Genomic DNA, 24,097 nt, shown 5'->3' on the forward strand with positions numbered 1-24,097 from the left:
CATTATATTTGACCAAAATCAACAGAGTTATGTTACATTAAAACGTGAAACATTTCCACATAAAATGTCAGCTCATGTGACAGATGGTGGTGTTTTATGCCAAAACATTTCATATTTTAAAATCTGTTTGTAATAAATAAATAAATAAATAAATGTTTAAATTTAATGAGGCAAAGAGAACTTAAGCTATACTTCACCCAACAATTGATGAATTGCTCCCTGATCACAAAGATCAAGATTCACAGCATCATCACAAAGAGACACAACAGGATTCAGCACTCTTAAGGTGTAGCGCATCTGTGCAAGTTTGGAGCCACGACCACCTGTACCATAGAAACTGTTCCCTTGAGCAAAGAAGGGCTCTGTGAAAAACAAAGAAAGGAAGTTGAACATCTTATTTTGCAATATAGGGCATTGTTCATCTTGCAGCAGTTGGAATGCTGCAAGGCCCTTTATGTAAAAATGATGGAAAGAATATTGTAAACGTTAAACATTGTACTTTGTTGTGATAACATAGATGTTTTTCTAATATTTAAGTAAGTATCTAATTCAGTGGTTGTTAAAGTAAGAAATGTAGTAGAACACCATATATAAAAGAAGACATGCTGTATATGCAGTTCTTATCTGGTTGAGTTTTTATATTGTATTTTATATTATGGATTTATACTGTTGTTTTATACTTTGAATGCTTTTAATTTTTGTGAACCGCCCAGAGAGCTCCGGCTATTTGGCAGTATAGAAATGTAATAAATAAATAAATGTGGGCTCCAGATTCTTGAAGTGCATGGAGACAAAAGACATGGGGTAATGCCTGCACTTCCCCTCACTTAATAAAAAAAGAAATCTGAGTATACATGTGCAGACTGCTTCCTGTGGATTCCTCCATACCCAAGTTGTATCCTACACTTTCAAATTAATTAAGCACTGTTCCCCATATTTGAAAGTGTAGGATACAACTTGGGATACAACTCAGTGACTGAGTAAGGGCTTTATCCTGGTCCCTAGAGCATCAGCTTCCCCTCCCCCCGCCCAGTCTTTGCGAAAAAGGGTAGAGTTTTATGAGGAAAACTAAAATTACTTTTTAAAAGCTGTGTTTGTATTGATGCCTGTCCAATGTTAGTGTCTAAGGACAATCTGCAAAAGTCAGTTTTGTTAGACTGCTGACTAACCCTCTTTCTGTGACTGAATAGTCCAGCGATAGTCCAGCAGTCCTGGAAACATCATCAAAAGCTAAATAAAATATTCTGCTTAATTACAATAATCAAAGTGTAGCTCAAATAAAAAGATACTGTAGTGCTTCCACATCCAGGCACTGGAGACACTCCATAACAGTTGAGCACTGATAAGAATATGTCTTGTAGAAACAATATAAATCACCATGGATTATACATTCCTGGTATTATGTAATAATAAATAACTGAACAAGTTATTATTATTATTATTATTATTATTATTATTATTAATTTATTTATTTATATAGCGCCATTAGAACTCATCTATGGATGGGGACCAAACAGATTAGGGACACTGGCAGAACTCTTAAATACAATCTTGTGAAGGGCATCTAAATGGTGTTGTGCCCCATAGCCATCATGCATTGGTAATACTCAAGAGTTATGACTTGCCAACAGAGTAGTGACTCTGGAGCCCATTTGACTTGCAATGCCTTCAGATGACCAAATTCTATGGGATTTAATTGTGAATGTATTGTGGAGGTGGGGAATACCATGTGGTGGGAAGAGAATTTGCTCAGTCTCTTGCATTCATGAATATAGGGATTAAGGAGAAATTCCCACCCCTAGCAGTAGGCAACTGTAACTCATAGTTTTCAGCTTTAGACGACACGAGTTGAATTGAGCAGTAAGTTCATAACTACTGTGTATAATTAAAAGTAGTCCTAGCCTGTCTACTCACCATTGCCCATACACCATTCTAGAAACATGAGAAGGCGAGTATTTCCTTGGCACGTCATGTAGTCTTCTACCAACAAGGGTGCCATTGTAGCTAAGGTAGCAATTGCATGAAGCTGTAATTCTTCATATTGTGCTGCAGACATGTCAAGCACTCCTGACTTTTCATTTGGCTTTAAATAATGAAACAAAGCCAACATAACCTTACCCTCATGCAGCAGCTAAAGAATGAAAGGAGGTAAGATATAAAACATTGCTTTAAAAGAAATATATATGTTGAACTATAGAAGATAAAATGCACTTAGTAACTGACTTGCTAATATTTATAAATATTATTTAACGTATATGTTTTTGGGTGACGTATCAGGTGCAAAAAAAATGCTCTCTGTGCTCCTCTGAAATCTTCCCACTGATAAGACCAATGGTCTTCCTATTGTTATGTCATAGCAATGGGTGGTTTAACCACAAGCAAGCACAGTACTACAAAATTTGAGTGCAGCATTTAAAAATTAAACGGTCTGATTTATATTGATTTGGACAACTTCCAGAACTGCTTATACACAAATAGGCAATCTTCCAAATATAGCCTAAAATTTACAGCATATGTTAATAAAAATATATATTGTAGTGGAGAAAACAGTACTTTGTTTCAACCTACGTGCTGGTGTAGAATAATAACCTCTTTACAAAAACATTTATACAGAACTGTGTAAACACGGGTAATTAAAATCGATTAATGATAAAATGATCCCATCCCATCCCTTTATGTCCTACCTGCACTGTACATAAATCTTTTGCTAGTACAGTAAGCATGTTAAGCAGCAGCTTTTTCAACTCAAAATCTTCGTAACTGTAAGTGAGCTTGAGGCCTTTTACCAAAGGATTATGACTTTTCACTGTGGAGGACAAAAAAAATCATTTAACAAATAAACAATCCTAACTCTATCTTGTTAAGCGGCTATACAAGTTACTTAAAAGTTAAATGACTTACCTTCAACAAAAGTGGCAAATAGTATTAACTGCTTGGCAAATCCAGTTTCCTAAAAAATACATAAGTACAGTTAAATCACAATGAGTATTACTTCAAATACTACATTTGTTTAATTCATTGTACCAAAAGGTAGGGGTAATAAATAAATAAAAAGTAATAATAAATAACAGACCACTTTGATCATTTTTAGAAAATATCATGACTGTCCTTGTGTCCATGGCCTCAGCTAGACCTACCAGGTCTAGCGGGATGGAGGGTTGAGGATGTCGCAATATTTTTATCGTGAGATTTCCCCGTTTACACGCAGCTTGTGATGACCTCGGAGGGAGAGGGCGTTGTGCCCGCCATTTTTGTTGTTGTTAAAGGAGCAGATTGCACAAACTCTTGTGTGCAAAAGGTAAGGTTTTTTTATTTTAAATAATTTCCCCCACTCCCCCGATCCCACCCCTGATGGGCGCAGAGCTCCTGAGGAGCTCTGTGCCCCGTGCGCGGGTCCCAGCTCCTCGTGAGTAACCACAAGATGGGACAAACTGCAACACCCGCATATACATTCTGCGGTCTCGGGATCAGCCCAAGACCATGGAAAAAGCGGGTTCAAAGTGTAGGGCAAGATCCTGGGGAAAGGGAGGGATCATCCCTCCCTGCTCCCGGGATTCCCTCTGCGTCATGTGGATGCACAGGGGCGATCTGGAGATTGCCCTGGGATATCGTCCCATCTAGCTATGGCCCATGTTATGGAAAGGCAACTAATAGTGCAATCCAAAAGATGTCTACTCAGAAGAAAGTCCTCTTCTGTATCCTCTGCTGGGCTTGAGTGTGGAATGAGGCCAAGGAACAGAGGGAGTTCTCATTACCACCTGCACTTTGTGTGCTCAGACCTTGCAGAGAATCCTCACTATCAGCAGGAAATGTGTACAGAAAGCCCCAGGCCAACACACAAAAAGGACAGCTATTGCTTCCATTCCAGGATCTTGATAACTTGAGACATACCATGTTACCTTCCTATTGGAAATCATCACAGAGACATCTAGTACTGGTTTCCCCTGGTATACAGCTATATGCTGGAAGCTGTCTGGGTTGAGGCCTCATTCCCCCTGGTCTAAAGTGTCCTGGTTTAGCCGATACCTCTGGGCATTCAATGTACTCTGCTGATATCAAGACTGGATTGTGTTCCACCCAGTTCATGAGGAAGATCACCTCTAACTGGAGACTGCTGAACTGAGTATCTCCCTCTGATCCAATAAATCTTTTTGGATGTTGGCTCTGTCTTCCGCATATGAAGAGTTGACCCTTCACTGTCTGTTCTACTACCCCACTATCATCAATCAGCACTCTCTTATAATTGCGGGTTTTTAAAAAGTTAAGTGAGAGATACATAGCATAACCCACTTCTCAGGGATAATTGTCAAGGTGAAAACATGGTGATAAACGTATTTCTCCATAGTACAAAACCCTAAGAAGAAACAGAATAATTTTGTGGGACATCAAAGTAACCCAATACATTTCAAGGAAGAAAATTTGTGTCTGTAGTGGATATGCTGATGCTAACGAAATACAGTAATATAACCATTTAAAAAAATATTTCCTTTCAAAACACCAGAACAAATGGGTCTATAACACTCAAAATCATGTATACATACAATCATTGGTGTTCCTGGGTTCTGAGCTACAAGAGTTGCTATCACCAAAATGTCATTTCTTAGCTGACGATCGTAATGGCGGGAACCGTGTATAAGCAAGTTTGTAAATGCTTCCTTCAGAGCACTGATAAAAAAGTGAAATTCTGTATTTTAGTTTAGACATTCTATTTCTTTCTACTCAAGCGTAGAATACAATCCACACCAAAGTCTGAAATTCCAAACATAATTTTTCTTCACTTATTTGAGTTAAACTTATGGTGGTATTCAATGTTTATTCTACATTGAGTGGACCCATTGAAATGAATGAGACTTAAATTAATCACAATTAACTTAGGTACTATTCCTTTGTCTACTCTACATAGGATTAACTCTGGAAACTACCGTTAAACTTTAAACTATTTTGAAATATTAAACTACGATGCTCTTGAAATATCTACAAAATAGGTACCAGAGGTGAAGTAACACTGGATTGCTGACAATGGTTAACTGAACATAAAAGGAGCCATGCTGGATCATACCAAAGATGCGTCACGTCCAGTATCTTGTTTTGCACAGTGGCCTGCCAGATGCTTCCAGGGAGCCCATAAATGTCAGGTATAAGTCCTCAAGAAGGCCAGAGGCCTTGTTGAATGTAGGTAGAATTATTAGGAATAGTTTTAGAATGTCAATGTCTATGCAAGCTTATCTCTGTCAGAGTTTCTCATGGGAGTAGCTCTCTCACTCCCTGTCATGGTCTTGCAGCTGTAAAAGGCTTCCCTGGGAACCTGAGTATGGTGGAAAGGTGAGGGCCACTGTTTGAAAGTGTCACTCAGATGGTAGCGTCATCTAAGAGAGTTGTGCAGTTCTGCCCTGTTGGCACATGGCCAAAGCTAATGTACATGTAGGGGAATTTTGTGCCTGAGGTTTCCCCTTCCCTGTGATCATGTCTACCAGGTCAGCTCAGCGTTCAGCAGGCTGGGTTTGATTGGAGCATGATCTTTCTCTGCCAGTCTCAGGTGTCAGGGAGTTGCCAGTGCTAAAGCAGAAAGCATGTGGCTCCTGTGCCTGAGATTTTACCCTACCTGTGTTCTTCTTTAGGTTTTCACCATGTTCCCTGAGTTACCCACGTGTGGCTGCGTTTGGACTAGCTCCCTTTGGATGGTAGCCTTTCAAGAATTCCCTTTGTGATTGCCTGAAGCATGGAGCCTAAAGCTTTCTGGCCAACATTCAGCATTAAGTGTTTTTGGAATGTGTAACCACTAAGCCTGTTACCATGGGATTTCCTCAGTAAAAAGGTCTCACAGATGTGAGTGTCTCATGTCAGTTTGCCAGCACGTGTGAATGCCAGAGGAAACGGGCATGCACACGACAATAAGAAAGGCATGACGGCAACAGCCTTCTCGAGCCATTGTGTCCCCCACCCCTGCAACTGATATAATTTGGATGTTTCATTTAGATATTATGGTGAATAACCACTGACATACGTATTTGGCTAATCTACTTTTAAAGCCAAGGCAATGGCCACCAGCATGTTTTGCGGCAGCAAATTCCCTAAGTTAATTATACCTTGTGACATAGAAGTCTAAAATATTGATGATTTGTTTATTTAAACTATTTATATATTGCTTGATATTGTAAGATCTCTACAGGGTTTACATAAAAATAGATCTTTACTGTAACTTTGAAAGATTCAGTATGTACCACAGGGGTCCTTCTTCCTTACCAAAGGAAGTGAGGCAGGTGGCTACCAGAAGGAGGGCCTTCTTTGCTGTGGCACCCCGGCTGTGGAATGAGCTCCCTAGAGAGGTTTGCCTGGCACCTACATTATACTGCTTTAGATGCCAGATGAAGGCCTTTTTATTTTCTCAGTATTTTAACATTTTATTAACTTAATTTTTAACTTTGCTGTTTTAAATTTGTATTTTAAATCTGTATTAATTTCTGCATTGCTGCTCGGGTTCATCCTGGTTGTGCTCTTGTATTACATTTTATACTATGCTTTTATACTGTTTGTTTTATTTTTTGAATGGTTTTCATGGTTTTAATTGTTGTAAACCTCCCAGAGATTATGACCCAGGCGGTTTGAAGAGGCTGAGGCCCTGCATTATTTTAATGGGAGTGACATCTTCTACCACACAACTGTGGGAATTATAAAGTCAGCCCAATTAAGTGTCCAATACAGCAGCCCGCATTGGCTACTGATGAAGACCTTGTGTTGAAACGCGTTTGGCGTTTTTATTTCACGTTGTTCCTGTTAGATATTTGTTCCTGTGCAAAATGAGGTTGCACTTTTAATGCGGTACAGAAATGCAGCAAATAAATAAATACCAAGCATTAATAATAATAAAAAAGAAATTCCTTCTGCCTTTTAAAAGTATCCATGAAAATACAAAATAAAACATACCAGGGCTTTATAACTTACGAATTAGCAACTACAAACTGGCTTATATGCAATTTGTGTTCACTTAACTGTACACATTCCAAGTTACTGAGCTGATTAATAATTTCTTCTTTGGAGGTTTTTTCTAGTAAATTCCATAGGATTTCTGAGGAACGGAATAGCAACTGCCCAGAGGTGTCAGGATCATTCAGATGAGAACATAATCTTGTTGGTGCTTGAGCTTTCATCATAAGTTTGCAGTTTGCTTCTGCAAAATAAAAAAAGGATAAATAATTAACTCCTTTCATACAGCTTATTAGAAACAATGATTCTGAAAAATATAAATTATACTAACCAGAAATGGAAAGATGTTGTAGTGTTTTAATTATCCATAATTTCTCAGTAAGTTGATTTTCAACTAATGTCAGTGACAAGACCAAGGTTTCTGCTAAACCTCCTATTTCTACCATTTGTTTTTTGTAGTTTGCACTTATAGATTGATAAACTGCATAAACAATAGTTGAAAGAAGTTTGTCAATACTATATAAATCTCACTACCAAAAGGCAAGCAAAGAATTATGTTAGCATATAACACCATCTTAGAAAGCTGTAGAAATGCAATACTCCTAATAATTAACTTGTTTCCAGATAAAATTATTTTCTAAACATATCATTGTACTAAAGCTGGACAAAATCCTAGACTAATACTTCATTGAATTAAATGTTACCTGAGTAGAAAATAAAATAAAACCACCTACACCAGCTGCCCCCAAAGTAGGTATACAGTTGTTTAGAATGTGGATGGGAGATACTGTATACGTACTTTTGGGCCACTCTGTATACTCATTCTGATTGTGAGTGGCATATGCCCTCTCTTACATCCACCCCTCTTCCTCTTCCCTCCCTTCCCATCATTCTTCTTCTCACACGCAGCTAATTTATTGTTTGCTGTTTTTATCAAAGTATAATTTGATATTACATTTAAATGGCAAACTAGGGTTTGTAAGAGATCTCGCCAAAGCAGGATCGAAAACAGGTTTGAATTCATTACTTCCTGTGTCTGCGAGGAGGAATGAAAAGGAGGTACACCTCATTCAATATGCTTCTGTTTGCTCTTCTATCACTATAGAAATAGGATCTTCAGGCTATCTGATTCAGGCCTATGTATCACTGACTACATTACATGAAGATCAAAGATCTATAAAATAAATGTTACCTTCAAACTCTTTCTTTGGTGGCTCAGCATGGTAAAAGCTAATAATACATTTACAAATTTGTATCCTTACTTGAGAACATGGCACCCTCATCAAGTAACCTGAAGAGACAGGTAAGATTGACAGCTGTAAGACTGTGATACAGTTGCATGAGTTTCATTTCCTGTATAACAATAATAGTTCTTCTCGGTATTTTATTGTAACAATTTTTGTTTCCAGGCTTGAGAAATCAGAGAATGCCTGAAAAAGGGAAGTAATACTTTGCTCCATATACGACCACAGAAAACACTAGATGGACCCTTGGTCTGATCCAGCATGGCAGTTCTTTCAAATAAATAAATAAATAAATATGTAGACTTCTCTAGTCCACTTCCATGAAAGCTCATAGACATCCTGTTAGACCAAAAAACAACATCCTAGAGTCAATTTATAATACTGTAGGAAGCAGCACCACAAAAGAAGGAAGGAAAAAATTATTTGTGTCAAAAGCACAAGAATAAAGAAAGCCAAATAGCTGAGATTGCTTTCATGGTATGATATAAGTGACTGCCCGTGAACTGCAACCCAAGGCAGAATTACATGTGCTTCAGCACACGGTCTTGAAGGGGTTAAACGAACATAATTTGATGGAAATTCATAGCATAATCTTAAACAGAAGCAAATTCTACTTCCTAGTAAGTTTAGGATTACACCCAAAGGCTGTTTGGAGAGTCTCCCTCACACCTGTATGTTCTTAGTTGGAATAATCTATATGGGACAATCAGCTCTACAATGTATTAAATAATTTCTGGTACACAAACGCATGCTTAAAATGTATGTGTGTGGACACAGTATAAAATTACCCAATTCTGCAATTGATTCTTGAACTTCTACTGCATAGTTTACTTCATCGGATAATTTCTTTTTGTAGAATGGCAACCTGCAAAATTTAATCAAGGTAATTATTACAAATACATTTAAAATAGCACAGTAGGATAAAAAAAATGAGGGTGATCTTTATTATATTTAAATTTCAATATTAATATATCAATATGAATTGCTTAAAGAATAACATCTGTTAAATTTCATCAACAATTAGAAACTTGCAGACATTTTATTTGAAGCCTGTCGTATCAGCTTTTTAAATGTCTGAAATTTAGGTATATTGTTACAACTGTGCAAGTGACAATGTCCTGGAAAGGCTATATTGTAGGTCTACTTCTGTGTAAATTCTGCAATGAAAAGTGAACCATGAGATTTTTTTGCCCCACAGACTGGATGAATAAAAGGGCATATACATGTACAATTATAATAAACTTGAGAGACAGAGCTATGACATAGTTAGCGTCACCAAGATCAGCAGAAAAAAGAAAAGAAGTGAAGTAAGATAGGTGACAGGAAAACAGGACGAAGAAGCTTGGTGGGCCATTCAGTGAGTTTCAATGAGCCACCGTGCAAGACATGAGCTGCCAACTGAGGGCTAGCAGAGATACATACTTCAAAAGAATCAGACTGGTTTATTCAAACTAGGGATGCACCAAATATTGCCCTGTTTTGATTTCCCATTTGAAAATAATGCTATTTCATTTTAAAAATTATGAGAATATTCATTTTTTTTATCTTCCTCTTATTCCACTGCTTCAGTGCCTGTTCATTCCCTTTTAGGCCATAGCTAGATGGGGTGAAATCCCGGGGTGATCCCGGGATTGTCCCTGTGCATCCTCATGACACAAAGGGGATCCTGGGATCAGGGAGGGATGATCCAGTTTAGGCCCAGTTTTTCCGCGGTCTCGGGCCCGGGACCGTGGAACATGTGGCCGGGCACCGTGGGTTGACCCGGCTCTGCGTGATTCCTCGCAAGGAGCCAGGCATAGGGCGCAGTGCTCCTCAGGAGCGCTGCGCCCATCAGTGGTAGGGTGGGGGAGCAGGGAAAATAATTTAAATTTAAAAATTACTTACCTTTTGTGCACGAGCGTTCGTGTGCTGCTGACCCTTCAATAATAATAAAAAATGGTGGGCGTGACGCCTCTCCTTCTGAGGTCCTCACGCATCGCGTGTAAACAGAGGAGGGATCTTGCAATAAACAGATCGCGAGATCTTCCCTCCTCCATTGCATGCTAACATGTAAGTCTAGCTAAGGCCTTAGTTACTACTCTTTTTTGTTCCTAAGTCAGTTACATGAGCAACTGATCCCAGCCAATTTGCAATCACCTAGTGAATGAATGATGTCATGACACATTTTTAGCTAAGAGATGATGTCACTGAGCACAAATGAAGTCAACTAAAAGCTCAATACTTCCTATGTTAGACATCATATATCTAACTGATTATATCGTGAATGGGATCACATCATATTGCTAAATAGCCAATCATGTTTGGCTATATTGTAGGGTGACCATATGAAAAGGAGGACAGGGCTCCTGTATCTTTAACAGTCGTATCGAAAAGGAAATTTCAGCAGGTGTCATGTGTATATATGGGGAACCTGGTGAAATTCCCTCTTCATCACCACAGTTAAAGCTGCAGGTGCCCTGCCCTCTTTTAAATCTGGTCACTCTAGTATAGCTCCTGCAGCTTTAACTGTTGTGATGAAGAGGGAATTTCACCAGGTTCTCCATATATACAAATAAGACCTGCTGAAATTCCCTTTTCTATGCAACTGTTAAAGATACATGAGTCCTGTCCTCCTTTTCATATGGTCACCCTACTGTACTGTAATTCTGCTGAGAGCAATTTAAATGAATAGCTGGTCATTTTGGCAGCCATTTCAGGACAAAAGATTGAAAGGGGATGATATTTTTAATACTGCCAAAAAATTTCACAACTTACTCTACAAAGGGACCTGGAAGAGTGTTATCTAACAGTTGTATAAATACTATTTATATAGCACTATGTGGCAACAAAACTAAGAAGTACAAATGATTAGGAAAGCATAGAAAGACTTTTCAGGATATGGTGCAAATTATTTTACTAAGAAAAAAATATTTACAATAGTAATTACTATAAAAACCAAAATTTTACATGTATGAAACAGAGACTCTGCCCATATAAAATGAATGTTATTTCTATGTTGAAGTGTAAAAGGTATCCAAAATGCCAAATTATGAAATGTTAGATTTCTAAAGCAGGTTTAAAGGATGTTAATGAAAATGAATTTGTTCCCTACAAAAGTGGCAAAATTCTAAAAAATCCATGAATGATATGGAGATTTTACAATCATTCCTTGGATAAGCATTAGATTCTAGGAACACTGTATAAAGAGAGGCTCTATTGCCTGAGTCAGCAGCTATTTTTATCTGTTGGCCATTACGAACAAGTGCTCTTCCCCCTTCCTCACCTCTCTGTTTTCCTACATAAAAGAGAATGCAGTAAATGAGTGGAAAAAACAAGTTTTTCTCTTTTTGAAATTATCTATTATTGGTCTCACTTCTTGCCTGGCATAACAGGGCATGTCAGGGAAAGAAGTACTGAATAGACTGGAAGAAGGGAGGAAGGAGGAACATCTGTTCCATTTAAGTGAATTCTGTTCTAATTACAACTACCTACTTCTATGCTCACAAATGCTAATGTGTATTTTAGTCTGAAAGTTCACTGAAAAAACTTCCCTTTTCCCACCCAGACCCTGTAAATGACAAGAAAGATCCACTGTTTTCAATGGGGTTTACTCTTAGGAAAGGGTGCACAGTTTTGCAACCTAAATGAGATAAGGGCTCAACTACACCAAGCATGATATTCCACTACGGAAGCGATATGAAAGTGGTATATAAAAGGCAGGAGCCACACTGCTGCTTTATAGCGGTATTGAAGTGCACTGACAACTTGTTGGGGCCCATTGACACATACCATAGACTGCTTTCATACCACTATATCCTGCTTGGTGTGGCTTCTGCCTTTTATATATCACTTTCATAGTGGAATATCCTGCTTGGTGTAGATGAGCCACATGGCAGAAAAACTAGAAGCATTTGATCAATCAGGTTCCTAGATACATAATCCTCGTGTGATTGAAATATTATCCCAGTCTTGTAAGCTCTTAAAAGGATGGTTAAAAACTGATATTGGCTTGAATGAACTGGGAATATTTCCAAGCCATGGTTACATAAAGCTTTCCTTTCCAGGACACTGACATGAGGACTGATATTGCAATACATAAGGGTTTTACCTGTTTGACTATGGCCTGAGCTAGACTGGGCGAAATCCCGAAGTGATCCCTGGGATCGTCCCTGTGTGTCCACATGACGTACAGGGGATCCTCGGATCAGGGAGGGATGATTCCTCCCTTGCCCTGGGATCTCGCCCCACACTTTAGGCTCGGTTTTTCCTTGGTCTCAGGCTGAGCCCGAGACCACGGAACATGTGTGCGGACGTCACGGTTTGTCCTGGTTCCTTGTGAGGAGCCGGGACCCACACATGGGGCACAGAGCTCCTCAGGAGCACTGTGCTGCTTGGGGGTGGGGTGGGGGGAGCAGGGAAAATAATTTTAAAAACCCAACTTACCTTTTGTGCATGACCGCTTGTGCGTATCTTCTTAAGAAAAAAACACAAAATGGCAGGCGTGACGCCTCTCCCTCTGAGGTCACTGCACACCGCGTGTGAACAGAGGGGGAGATCTTGCGATAAAAATATTGCGAGATCTTCACCCCTCCTTCCCACTAGACTGATAGGTCTAGCTAAGGTCTATATTTTATATATTAAAATCACTGATGGTTCTTTCTATAAAATAAAACGTAATATTTTAGGGCAGAATCCTATGCCACCATGGTTAGCTGTGGAAATCTAAATGACTAATCCCAGAATATTTGTGGCTACAGAAAGAAGACTTTTGGGAATATCAGTACATAAAGAGAACAGAGATGGTAAATGAATGATATAAGATTAGTTAATACCAGAAGAATCCTGTATATATAAAAGCAGCATTAAAATAATGAAAACTTACCCATATAATTTAAGAATTTCACATGTAGGTTCAATAAAAACATTGTCAAGCTGAATTCTTTCCGCACATAAGTTTAAAATTTTAGAGATTTGTGTTAAATCGTTAACAGGCTTGTAATGATTAAGAATCAAGGAAACTTATGAGGTTAGGAAAAAGACAAAATGGTGTGCAACAAACTTTTAAAATAAAAGAGTAGCCAAGTTTTTAAATTTCAGTTTTAAAATTAGACACAAATTTAGGCAGGCAGTAGCCATTGCCAAATTTCCAATAGTGAAGATGATACACCAGCCCCACAGAGCAAATTTACCCACAGATCACAGAGCAAGTTCCTTCACTCTAAATACCAAGCAGTTCATAGATACCCAATAGTTAATTGGATTATTTATCAGATACCCCAATCCTAAAATATCTTCCTGCCTATTTTTCTAATAGACACCTAAAGTATGCACCTTTATGTGCATATGATAGCACAGAAAACCCATGTGCAGTCCATGTATGTAACCACTTTCCTGTCGACAGCTATGGGGAGACCGTACACAAGTGGGATTCTAGATTATAGACATTACATGGAAATATATTCTGTTGAAATCACAGGAATGTAATGCAGCACTATTATATATCCAAGTTTTATCATTTGGAGTGGTTATGTATTTCAGATAATACAAGTACACTTTTTAATTGTTATATATACCACACATAACAGAGTCATTAAAATGAGTTATCTTCTTTAATATAGTATAATATAATATAATATAATATAATATAATATAACATAACATAACATAATATAATATAATATATTTATTTCTTACCCGCCTCTCCCTTTGGATCGAGGCGGGGAACAACATTAGAACAGGAATCAATACATCTTAAAAATTCTTGATTTTACATTGATCTGGATAGGCCTGCCAGAAATGCATATTTCCATAAAGGGTTCATTATATCAGCTTTCTCTATTCTCCAGATGCTTTGGACTACATCTTCCAGCATTCCTGACCATTAACCATGCTGCTTGGGGCTGATAGGAGTTGGTCCAAGTCATCTGGACAATATTAGGTTTTGGAAATCTGCATTATATGAAGCCTGGCACAATTTAATGACAGACTTGGAGCAAGAAGATGTTAGCGGTGCTAATGAAGTAATTACTTTGAAACTAAAAGTACTATAGCAAAGTAATTGTTCTGCGTTTCTCTGTTATTTTGTGATAAATGGTAGCAAGTAATTATTTATGTAGACTTTAATCTTTTCTTTTCTTAAAAGATACAGGGAATAGCATTTCATAAACAAAAATAAATCACTGAAAATAATTACATTTAAAATAAACATAGTGAGTTGGACCCAGATTTAGTCATACTAAAGTAGATCTATTGAAATCAATGGTACTTAAATTAGTCATGACTTGGGCCTCATCTATACCAAGCAGGATATTGCAGTATGAAAGCAGTATGAAAGCGGTATATAAGAGGCAGGAGCCACACTACTGCTTTAAAGCGGTATTGAAGTGCAATGACAACTGTTGGGGCCCATTGATACATACCACATACTGCTTTCACACCGCTATATCCTGCTTGGTGTAGCTCCTGCCTTTTATGTACTGCTTTCATAGTGCAATATCCTACTTGGTGTAGATGAGGTCTAACTGAAGTTCCATTGATTTCAATGAGTCTGCTCTAGTTTTGATTAAATCTGGATCCAACCCATTGGTGATATTCCTTTTTGCATAAAGTGTATCACAGTCAGGCAGTCCTCTATTAGAGCTGTCATCTATTAGACATGAAGAAAACCACACATTAACAGAAATAGAACCAAAATTATTTTGCATGTTGATCATTGTTTTGACTTCCATGTTTGCTTACAACGAAGATGGAAAAAAGGATACAATCCCATATTCATAGCGTTTTGCAACTTTCTTTAGCGCTTGGAGCTGTTCTTCAGAATTACTCTTAAAAAGAAAAAAGCAGGATGGGTGAGAACAGTAAAAAGGGAAGCATAAAAATGATAGGGAAGCATAAAATGAGTCCTCTCCTTTGATCCAGACCATTCAGAGGAAAATAGCCAGCATGGAGAGAGGCAAGGGAACTGGAGAAGGTGGCAATACGAAATATGGCTATATAGATAGTTGTGCTTGATTTGAGATCCTGAAAATCCTTGGAACAATGCCCCAGACTCCCAGCTTGTCCACCAAATGAATGAATCAGTGGATGCAAAGTCAACAATTCACAAGAACTGGCACAGATTGCTTCAAGGCATGGCTCCTCAGAGGGGAAAGTATTGAGCCAACAGTTTGCTGTATTACTGCACCATATATGGAAGCCTGGTAGAGAGCAACAATGGGTGCTTTACAAGGGGATGAAGCTCTATCTGGGCAAACAAGGCAGCACCGTGGTTCCAAGGGAAAGGGACTCTGGCCTTGGAAATATCAGTTAGCTAGCAGAGCAGGAGAGGGAGAATGTTAGGGTTTGAGATCCATGTGAACCCTGGGTTGATTTCAGAGCTGTGCAACAGCGAGTCTGTCTATGCTGAGTCCCATGACTGAAGAAAACCAGTGACTATGGCCTTATCTACACCAAGTAGGATATTGCACTATGAAAGAGGTATATAAAAGGCAGGAGCCACACCAAGCAGGATATAGCAGTATGAAAGCGGTATGTGGTATGTGTCAATGGGTCCCAACAGTTGTCAGTGCACTTCAATACTGCTATAAAGCAATAGTGTGGCTCCTGCCTCTTATATATTTCATGGTGGAATATCATGCTTGGTGTAGATGTTGCCTGGCTGCCTGAACTCAAGGGCAATTATAAATGTCAAAACAAAGGATAAAAGAATAAATGCCTCTGGGTGGGCTCAGGATGGAGTAGAATGAAGGGATCAATAACTTGACTTTGGGGGATGAAAGGAAACTTGACTGAAATCAAGCTAGCTGACCGAACATTACAAAAACCATGTTTCTGAGAGAGAGTTAAAGATATAGAGAAAAAAGGGATACCACAAGGGGTGACCAGGTGGTGCTTCAACCCGCTGATCTATCTACGGATGAGGACACTTCAAGAGTTTTAGACTGGCCAATTTGAAGGTACCTTTGTAGGTATAGGACTGCAGCTTTAGGCGTTTCAAATTAATGAAATACCAAGAAAATTTATGCAAAAGAGAAGATGTTTAATGCTCTGGTCATACTTACTGATTCTGTTTCTTCAAGGAGTGTGATAACATGATTAAGGTCCACAGATTTCAAGTGATTACCCTAAAAAGATTAATTTAATCAATATTTAAATGGTTGATAATTGCTATGTATTATAACACAGGTCCCATTCAATTTCTAATAATCTTGCCTACTAGTTCAGCTAAGGGTGTGTATATTTCACAGTTCTGCACAATTATCAAGCAGTAAAAGAATTTGGCATTAGGTGCAAAAATTAGCACCTGGAGACAGTGCTTTCATGTTCTAAAATCATGAGTCAAGTTTCTGACTCTTTCAGCTGCAATGATAAGCATGTGGCCTAAATAAGATTTGCGATTGTAAGAGAATGGAGCTGCAGCAACCTGAATTGCTCCTTGCATTTTTATATTACTGGTTGAAGAAGAATTATGCAAAATTAGTAAATATATGCACTTTTTCTTAATGTGCATAATTTATTTATACTGCAGGATTCCACTTTTCTTGATGCAAGATTTGGGCTAGGTTGGCACTTAATGATTTTAGAGGGTTTTTTAAAAGAGTATATACAGTACTGACTACAGCCTTCCTACTTATATAAAATTCACTATAGCTGGTGTGTCAAATCCAAATAAGTTGGAAGGACAAATATCTCGCCCAGAAGAAGCCACACCCAGAATTTTACACATACATGAAATGTAAAATCTAACATTTCTAGGGTGGCCAAGTGAAAAAGGAGACACGGTTCCTGCACTGTTAATTGCTGTGTAGAAGAAATTCTACTCCTCCTTAAATTATTTCATTTACACAAGGATTAAAGGTAGAGATGTAACATTTTCTGAAATTTTGAGGCCATGCCAAAAAACACAACATTTTTCACTGAGTCCCCCCCCCCCCCCAGAAACTCCTCCCCAAAAAACATTTTGGGAGAAATTGAAAAATAAGCAACACTTGTTTTTTTTAGCTCTCTTTACAGATGTAAAGTCACTTTGTTGCTTTAAGACAGCCTTCCCCAACCTGGTACCCTCCAGATACTTTGGACTTTAGCTCTCATCAACCTCAGCAACATGGCCGATGGGCAGGAATCCTGGGCACTTTAGTCCAAATATCCAGAGGACACCAGATTGGGGATGGTGCTTTAGGAACATAAAGCAGCCTTCCTGATCCTAAAGTTATTGTATGTATAACTTAGTTTGCTCATAAAATTATCATTTAGCATTATAAAACTTTTAAAAGTAAACTCAGTTAATAAATTTGTAATTATTGACTGAATAGATTAGAGCTACATTAAATTACCACTACAGCATCAGAAATACAGGACTGTATAGAACAAAACCCAAACTGTCAAGAATGTGACTCTACTCTCATGTTAGGAAGCTGAGCATAAATGTCTATCCGTAAAATATACTTTAGATCAATAATTTTAATAAGGAATAGAAGAAAAAGCTATGCTGAGAATCTTATTGACTGGATTAAAAAAAACACTTTCCCCCCGCATGGCTTTATTATTTCCAGACATGTTACATCTCTAGTCTTTCTATAAAAGTGTTCTTATTACATAGTTGTTAGAAATCATTCTGGGGAAAGTAAAGGGCTGGATAACAATATATAATCACTTTGTCTTACATTATAAAAGGAATATTGCATAATCTAAAACTGTTCATTTTTTCCAGGTTTTTTTTGGAAAAACAAAAACAAAAATAGTCCGGGGGGGGGGACGGGACAGACAGACGACAACTCCCCCCTCCCATGAATTTTCTGGTTTCCCAGGCCTTCACATCTCTAATCAAAGGTGCAGGTGTTTTGTATTCTTTTTCACCTGGACAATTAGGATATATAAATGTAATTAATAAAAGTTTTACAATCTGTTTTAAAGTGTCTGTTTATTCAATAATTTATACTAGGATAATACCCCCTCAACTGAATTCAACCCCTCAACCTCTTATTGGTTCACTCTTCAAGAGGTGCATCTGGATGTCATTTTAAATTAACAACTGTAGGAACTGGGCCCAGCACCTCTGAAGTGCCCCCCAGGAAGACAGTGGAACCGATGGGGAGGTGGAGGGGAAGGTACAGTCAAAAAGCCATGCTGACAGTTTGCAAGCAAAATTCTTTCTCTATTTCCTAGTGCTGGAACCAGAGCTTATATAGGTCTTTATTATGCCAGCCAGCTGGTGAAGTCTGGTCCTGATTTCCACATGTGAATTATGTCTATAACCTAAGGCAATGCTGATCTGTCTTTAGTCTGCATAATAAAAGTCTTTGACTAGCAATATGACTGGTCTGACTGCAAAAGCAGCCAGGAGCTAGGCACTTGAAAATAACAACAAAGTTGTTAATTCTGGTAGGTGAAATCCATAATCAGTGAATGATCACTGATCAGTCAATGACCCTACATTCTTAAAGTGTGCTCTTGAAATGTCCTGGAATTTCATATTCATATTGTTAAGAGTCTTTCCCTAGGAGAACAGCCCTGAAACCAAGGCCAAATCTTTTCAATGTAAAAGAACATTGAGCAAGAAAGCAATGAGACCAAACCATTTCTATGACATCAAGACCCACTAAATCAGGCTTTCCCAACCTGGTGCCCTCTAGATATGTTGAACTATCATCACATTGGCCATGCTGGCTGGAGGTAATGGAAGTTATAGTCCAACACATGTGGCATATACCAGGTGTGAAAAGGTTGCACAAAAGAATTCTGGAAATCTTACCATGAAAACACAGTTTTCCTTAGTTTCTTATCCCCACCCCACCCCCCACCCCCCAACATCATAAATCTGGATAAACTGCATTTTGTATTTCTAAATCACAAAAATAGTTTCAAGAATTTAAAAACGGTATTAAATCCGCTAACAAACTAAAAACAAACCAAAATAGCAAACCAAACACACACCAAAATAACCCTTGTATTCCACTAGTTTTACTACCAAACATGATTGACCAGACATCGTTCTGCCTTCAAGTCTCCAAAAAAACTAACATCTTTAAATCTTCCAGAGAAAATCATGCTTCTTGTTTAAAATGCCTGTTCTCTAGAGGACATATGCACAGAATACTTTGGACATGTTAGAACTCTGTGAGTTCACAGGGTTTATGGAGATGTTTACAGCACCACTGTGGGAAAGAAACGTACCCTATTTCCAGAATACTTTTCATGCTTTTGATCAGGCTGGCCCAAGACATTTTTATGCCTGAGGCAAAGGATCACATGGCACCTCTCCCATTGCATGTAACCCCCCCCCCCCCCTGGGACTGGCAATTGAACCTCTCTTCAACACTGGCAAAAAGACAGCAGCCTCAAGTGTACCTAGAGGCAGCAGACTAGTTTTGGAGGCACAGGACATGCCACACGGCATACATACTGTCTTCCAACACAGAACACCAGGAGGGGCTGAGGAAAAATGGGTGCTGGTTCTCTACCACACTCCCAGGAATATGCTACCTAAGGTGGTTGCCTCATTCTGCCTGATAGTGTTGGTCCTGCTTTTGAGCCACTACGGTAGTGTACAGCTGGAAAACTGGACAGTGTCCTTGGACATCCTCACATGAATAGCTAAATGTTTACTGTGCTAGTTTTATTATTCCAAATGGTAGAAGATTCTAAAGGTTCTGATGTTTGCATATTTGTATATCACACAACAGGGGTGGGGAACCGTGCTCCCTGCAGTGCAGGTTGCTCCCCCATGAGCTTCATCTGAGGTGCTGGTTTTGCTTGTCCTTTGTCGGTGCTTGTAGGAGCTTCTGCAAGCCCCAGCCAGCTTCGCTCATCCTTTGCCTTCACCATGTGGGGAAGATGGACAAGTGAAACATACTTGGCCAAAACTTGCAGGAGCTTCTGCAAATGCCAGCCAAGTGCACGGCCAACTTTCCCCTTTACCCTTGCAGGAACTGAGGAGCAGGACTTCCTTTTGCTTCTAGTACAGGACTTTAAGAGGGCTTCATGCAATCATACTGTTTTAATTCCATGTATTTTAAATATTTATTATGTGTTTTCATATGTTTTATTGGTTTGTTGACTGTAATAAAAAGAATTGAATTGAGGAGCAGGGGAGAAGCACAATCAGCCACGTGTGCTGCCCTTAACACAACACTTTTCACCCAATTGGAAGGGGCAACAGTGTGTTAAATAAGGGGAATCCCCTTGTTATCTTGCACACAAGAAGATTCTTTCCCCATTGGAAGGGAGTGCAAGGTGCAGGGGGATCTCCTTGTTATCTTTGATTACATATCAGAATCACATATTGGAAATATCAAGGTGATTCCTCTCCCCACCTCCTCCCTACATCCTGTTAGTCTCCATGCCAGGAGACTGGGGCCATTTCTACACCTGCCTTCCCACTCCGCCCCCCAGGATCGTCCCTGTGCATCCAAATGACACACAGGGGATCCCAGGAGCAGGCAGCGGCGATCCCTCCATTTTCCTGTGATAATCCTTAGGTGTAGAAAGGGCCTAGCAGTGGGCAGTGTCCACAGAGGAAGTCCAAACCTCTACAGCTTGGATGGAGAAACTCCATGGGCTGTCTTAGGCCTGAAGGATGGTGTTTTTCCATCCCTGCCAGAAACTGAAACTCTAAAGCTTGCACAGCCTTACACCAACTCACACAAAAATATATCATTTGTTTTTATATCTTCTCTCCTTTAGAGCCAATAGATACCATTTCTTATGTTCTAACTTTCCCAATTTTCTAGGAGAAGCCTATTTTCTGATACATGTCCTTGTAACATCATTGTATTTATATTGGTGATACCTTAAAATTGTGCATGCACATAGGCACTACCTTCCTTTCCACCACTCCTTACTCCACCTATGTAGATAGTAAATGTTGCTGAAAATATTTGAGTTTTAGTTGTAGAAATACAACCACATATTTTCATTGTTAAAATTCTATTACACATTCAGGTTTCTAAAAGGCCACAAATAGTGGTATAAATTTAAAAATATACAAATAAAAAGAAAACATTTGTGATAGGTGAACTTAACACCTCTGTTTCAGAAGACAGGGTAGGACAAATTATTGCAGAATAAATTAAGTGCAAGCAAGAGAAGCGTCTTCAGCAATGTGTAATATTGAAGAGGGGTTCTCAGGCAGTGAACCTTCGTATAAGTTCTATAAGAATAGTTAGAGGTATTATGAACAAACTATATTAGAGCTCTGTCAACTGCATTGACTCTTGGTCCATTTCTGAGCCAAATTCAAAGCACCATCCCTTCATGGTTTGAGAACAGGGCAGCGCTGGCTCCAGGTTTTTGAGGGCCCTTGGGCAAGTCACCCTCAATGGGCCCCTCCCTCAATGAGTCTATCTTCTCACCTGCATTTTCACCAGCTGCTGTTGCTCCTCATCTTTTCTCATCTTTGCTACCACTTGGTTGCTTGACAGGCAGAGACCCCGTGAGCAAGGAGGCAGTAGAATCTACTGATCCTCCTTCTCGCCACCACCATTGTCTTGGTGAGAATGAGAGGCAGGTGAACAAGCAGTTTGCAATGGCGGAGGAGCAGGTCCAGGGAGCCCTTGTCAGTGGGCCACTGCTGCATTGTGATCCCTTGACAGGTGCCCAACCATGCCTACCCTTGGTGCCAACCTTGGAGCCTTTCCAGTTCCCTTGGACACTGATGGCACAAAGAAATCTGGGTTATTTATAGAAGATGAGGAGTCTCCAAGTCCTTTCCCAAGACTCTCCACTGGGGACTGAGCCAAATGCAGCTCCCTTAAAACAACAACAACAACAAAACAACAACAACAACAACAACGGAACTTTTGTGACAAGCATTCTGCAAAGACTACTACATTATTATTTTTATTGGGGGGGGGCGGGCAAAATATTCTGTGTATTTGTTTGCTACTCCGGAAGTTACTTCTTGCATCACAATGCTCCTGTTTGCACTCTGCTCTGTGAGGGTTTAGCCCTGAAAAGCAGCAGATATAAAGGACGAAAGTAACTGGATTGCGGGGGAAATAAAGCCTGGGTGGCTTAATTTCCGCCCTCCCGCTCCGCCCCTCACCTCCCTGCCGCTGCCGCTGCGCTCGCTGTCCGAAGGGCGCTCCAGCCTGGAGGAAGACGAGAGGTTCTTCCTTTTCTCGGCGAAGGAGGGAGCCAGGAGGTTCGGCGAAACCGCAGGCCGGGCCGGAGAAGCCATGGCGCCTCCGAACGTCTCCGACTCTGGGGCTGAAGCCTCAGGCGGTGGCCGCGGCGCCAAGCAGCGCTTCCACCGAGCTGGCAGCGGAGCCGACGACAACACAAGCTGGGCGCGGTTGCCATGGGAACGAGAGAAGCCGGCTAGCTATGGGCGCCCTGAGGGGAGTGGAAAGGAGAGCGAGGGAGGAACTCCCGGCCAGGAGTGGCAGGGGAAGGGCCACCCGAGGGAATGCGCTCCAGCACCCTGGAAGGAAGGGAAGGGGGGCAGAGCAGTCGCCTCAGCCTAGTCTCCGTTCTTCGTAGCAGGGAGGAGGCTAGGGCCGCAGCCCATAAACAACCCGCCTTCTCGCCGTCTCTTATTCTCTGCTCCTCCAAAAATGTCCGCCTCACCAACACGCGCACTTATTGATCTGCGGCAAAACCCCTCCACAGCGGTCGCTGCCCCTTAGATGACATGTTGCTCGGACTGGCCCAACGTCTGTCTGTCCATGTGTGCCTCATGCGCGGAGACGTTTTACGAAGCATTCGAGGCTTTTCAAAGCGTTCGCCCCCAGGCTGTGTCGAATTCCGCTCTTTTCTTCTTCTTTTGAATAACGGGTGTCATAGAATCATAGAATAGTAGAGTTGGAAGGGTCCTATAAGGCCATCGAGTCCAACCCCCTGCTCAAAGAATAAAATCATTGAGATATATATATATATATATATATATATATATATATATATATATATATATATATATATATATATTGTCCTTGAAAGAAGCTGGGGAGAGTCATTCTGATTCTGCGTATGCGCTTCTTTAAAAAAGAAGAAGGGGGGACGATTCTTCCTCTCCTTCGGGCTCCTTGAGCTTTGGAGGATGTGTGTGAGAAAGATAGACTATAACGTTTCCCATCAGTCAGAGTATCTGATCCCCCAGCACCCCTCCTAGATATGAAACTTGTGTGATAAAGGAAAACAGCTAAGAAAATGGCCAAAGAGAGAGTGCTTATCTTGAAAAGAAAAATATCTGCTTCAAGTGTGACAAAATTTCACAAAAAGCTGGAGAAATGTTACATTTATTTTGCATGTAGAATGTATGGCCATATCCTAATTTATGTGTAGATTTTTAAAGACTCATGTCATCTAATTGAAACCTAAAATTTGCAGTGTTAGCATATAAATTCTTACCATACTTGCTGTCCCACCATCAGAAAATATGACATCACACTGAAGTTATGATTGCATTGCTGGCAGGATATGGATGAAGACTGCTTTTGATCCTTTCCAACTCTGGGTTGTATCCACTGGTGTCATTCCACTAGCAGAAGTGATGTTGTGCTAGCAGAACCGAAGTTCTGAGGGGGAGAACCTAACTAAAGTTCTGCTTGTGCACTGGGAAAAGATAGTGGAACTCTACTAGCACAGCAATTTCTTCTGCTGATGGTACATTGGGTTTAGGCCTATGATTCTACACTCAGTACTTTTTTCTAGAACCAAGTGTCAAACTACATGGTCAGAAATATTACATAGCACTTCCCTCCTAGTTTTGTACTACATCAGAATACAGGTAAAGGATCTGCATATTTGTATTCTTCATTTAAAAGCACCCCTTTCCATGTAGCATATCTGAAAGAGGTTTAGCCTTCATGAGAAAGTTGTTTTTTTGATGTGGGGGAAGCATTTCTGCATACTTCCAACTACATTTAATGGTGGTACAGTTATGTTAAGTACATTTGACTCAAAGGCCTTGTAAGGCTGAATGAATCTGTTAGGCTGTTATATGGAGGAGTATG

At 39.8% G+C, this 24,097-nt stretch overlaps 1 protein-coding gene across 1 annotated transcript in view; it reads right to left on the minus strand.

The window, feature by feature from the left end:
• CFAP69 (cilia and flagella associated protein 69) overlaps nt 1–22,463 on the minus strand; it is a 36,056-nt gene extending 13,593 nt beyond the window's left edge. The window contains exons 1-13 of the mRNA XM_063147513.1: nt 22,189–22,463; nt 16,208–16,270; nt 14,909–14,971; nt 13,030–13,139; nt 8,957–9,033; nt 8,117–8,215; nt 7,256–7,405; nt 6,991–7,168; nt 4,542–4,665; nt 2,902–2,950; nt 2,685–2,806; nt 1,915–2,131; nt 198–362 (exon numbers count right to left, since the gene is read on the minus strand). Coding sequence (XP_063003583.1) covers nt 198–362; nt 1,915–2,131; nt 2,685–2,806; nt 2,902–2,950; nt 4,542–4,665; nt 6,991–7,168; nt 7,256–7,405; nt 8,117–8,215; nt 8,957–9,033; nt 13,030–13,139; nt 14,909–14,971; nt 16,208–16,270; nt 22,189–22,323 — 1,552 coding nt within the window. The 5' untranslated portion in view covers nt 22,324–22,463. The remainder of the gene's footprint in view (nt 1–197; nt 363–1,914; nt 2,132–2,684; nt 2,807–2,901; nt 2,951–4,541; nt 4,666–6,990; nt 7,169–7,255; nt 7,406–8,116; nt 8,216–8,956; nt 9,034–13,029; nt 13,140–14,908; nt 14,972–16,207; nt 16,271–22,188) is intronic.
• Between the last annotated feature and the right edge of the window lie 1,634 nt (nt 22,464–24,097).

The sequence above is a fragment of the Elgaria multicarinata genome, chromosome 1 (assembly GCF_023053635.1).
Source record: "Elgaria multicarinata webbii isolate HBS135686 ecotype San Diego chromosome 1, rElgMul1.1.pri, whole genome shotgun sequence".
Lineage (NCBI taxonomy): Eukaryota > Metazoa > Chordata > Lepidosauria > Squamata > Anguidae > Elgaria > Elgaria multicarinata.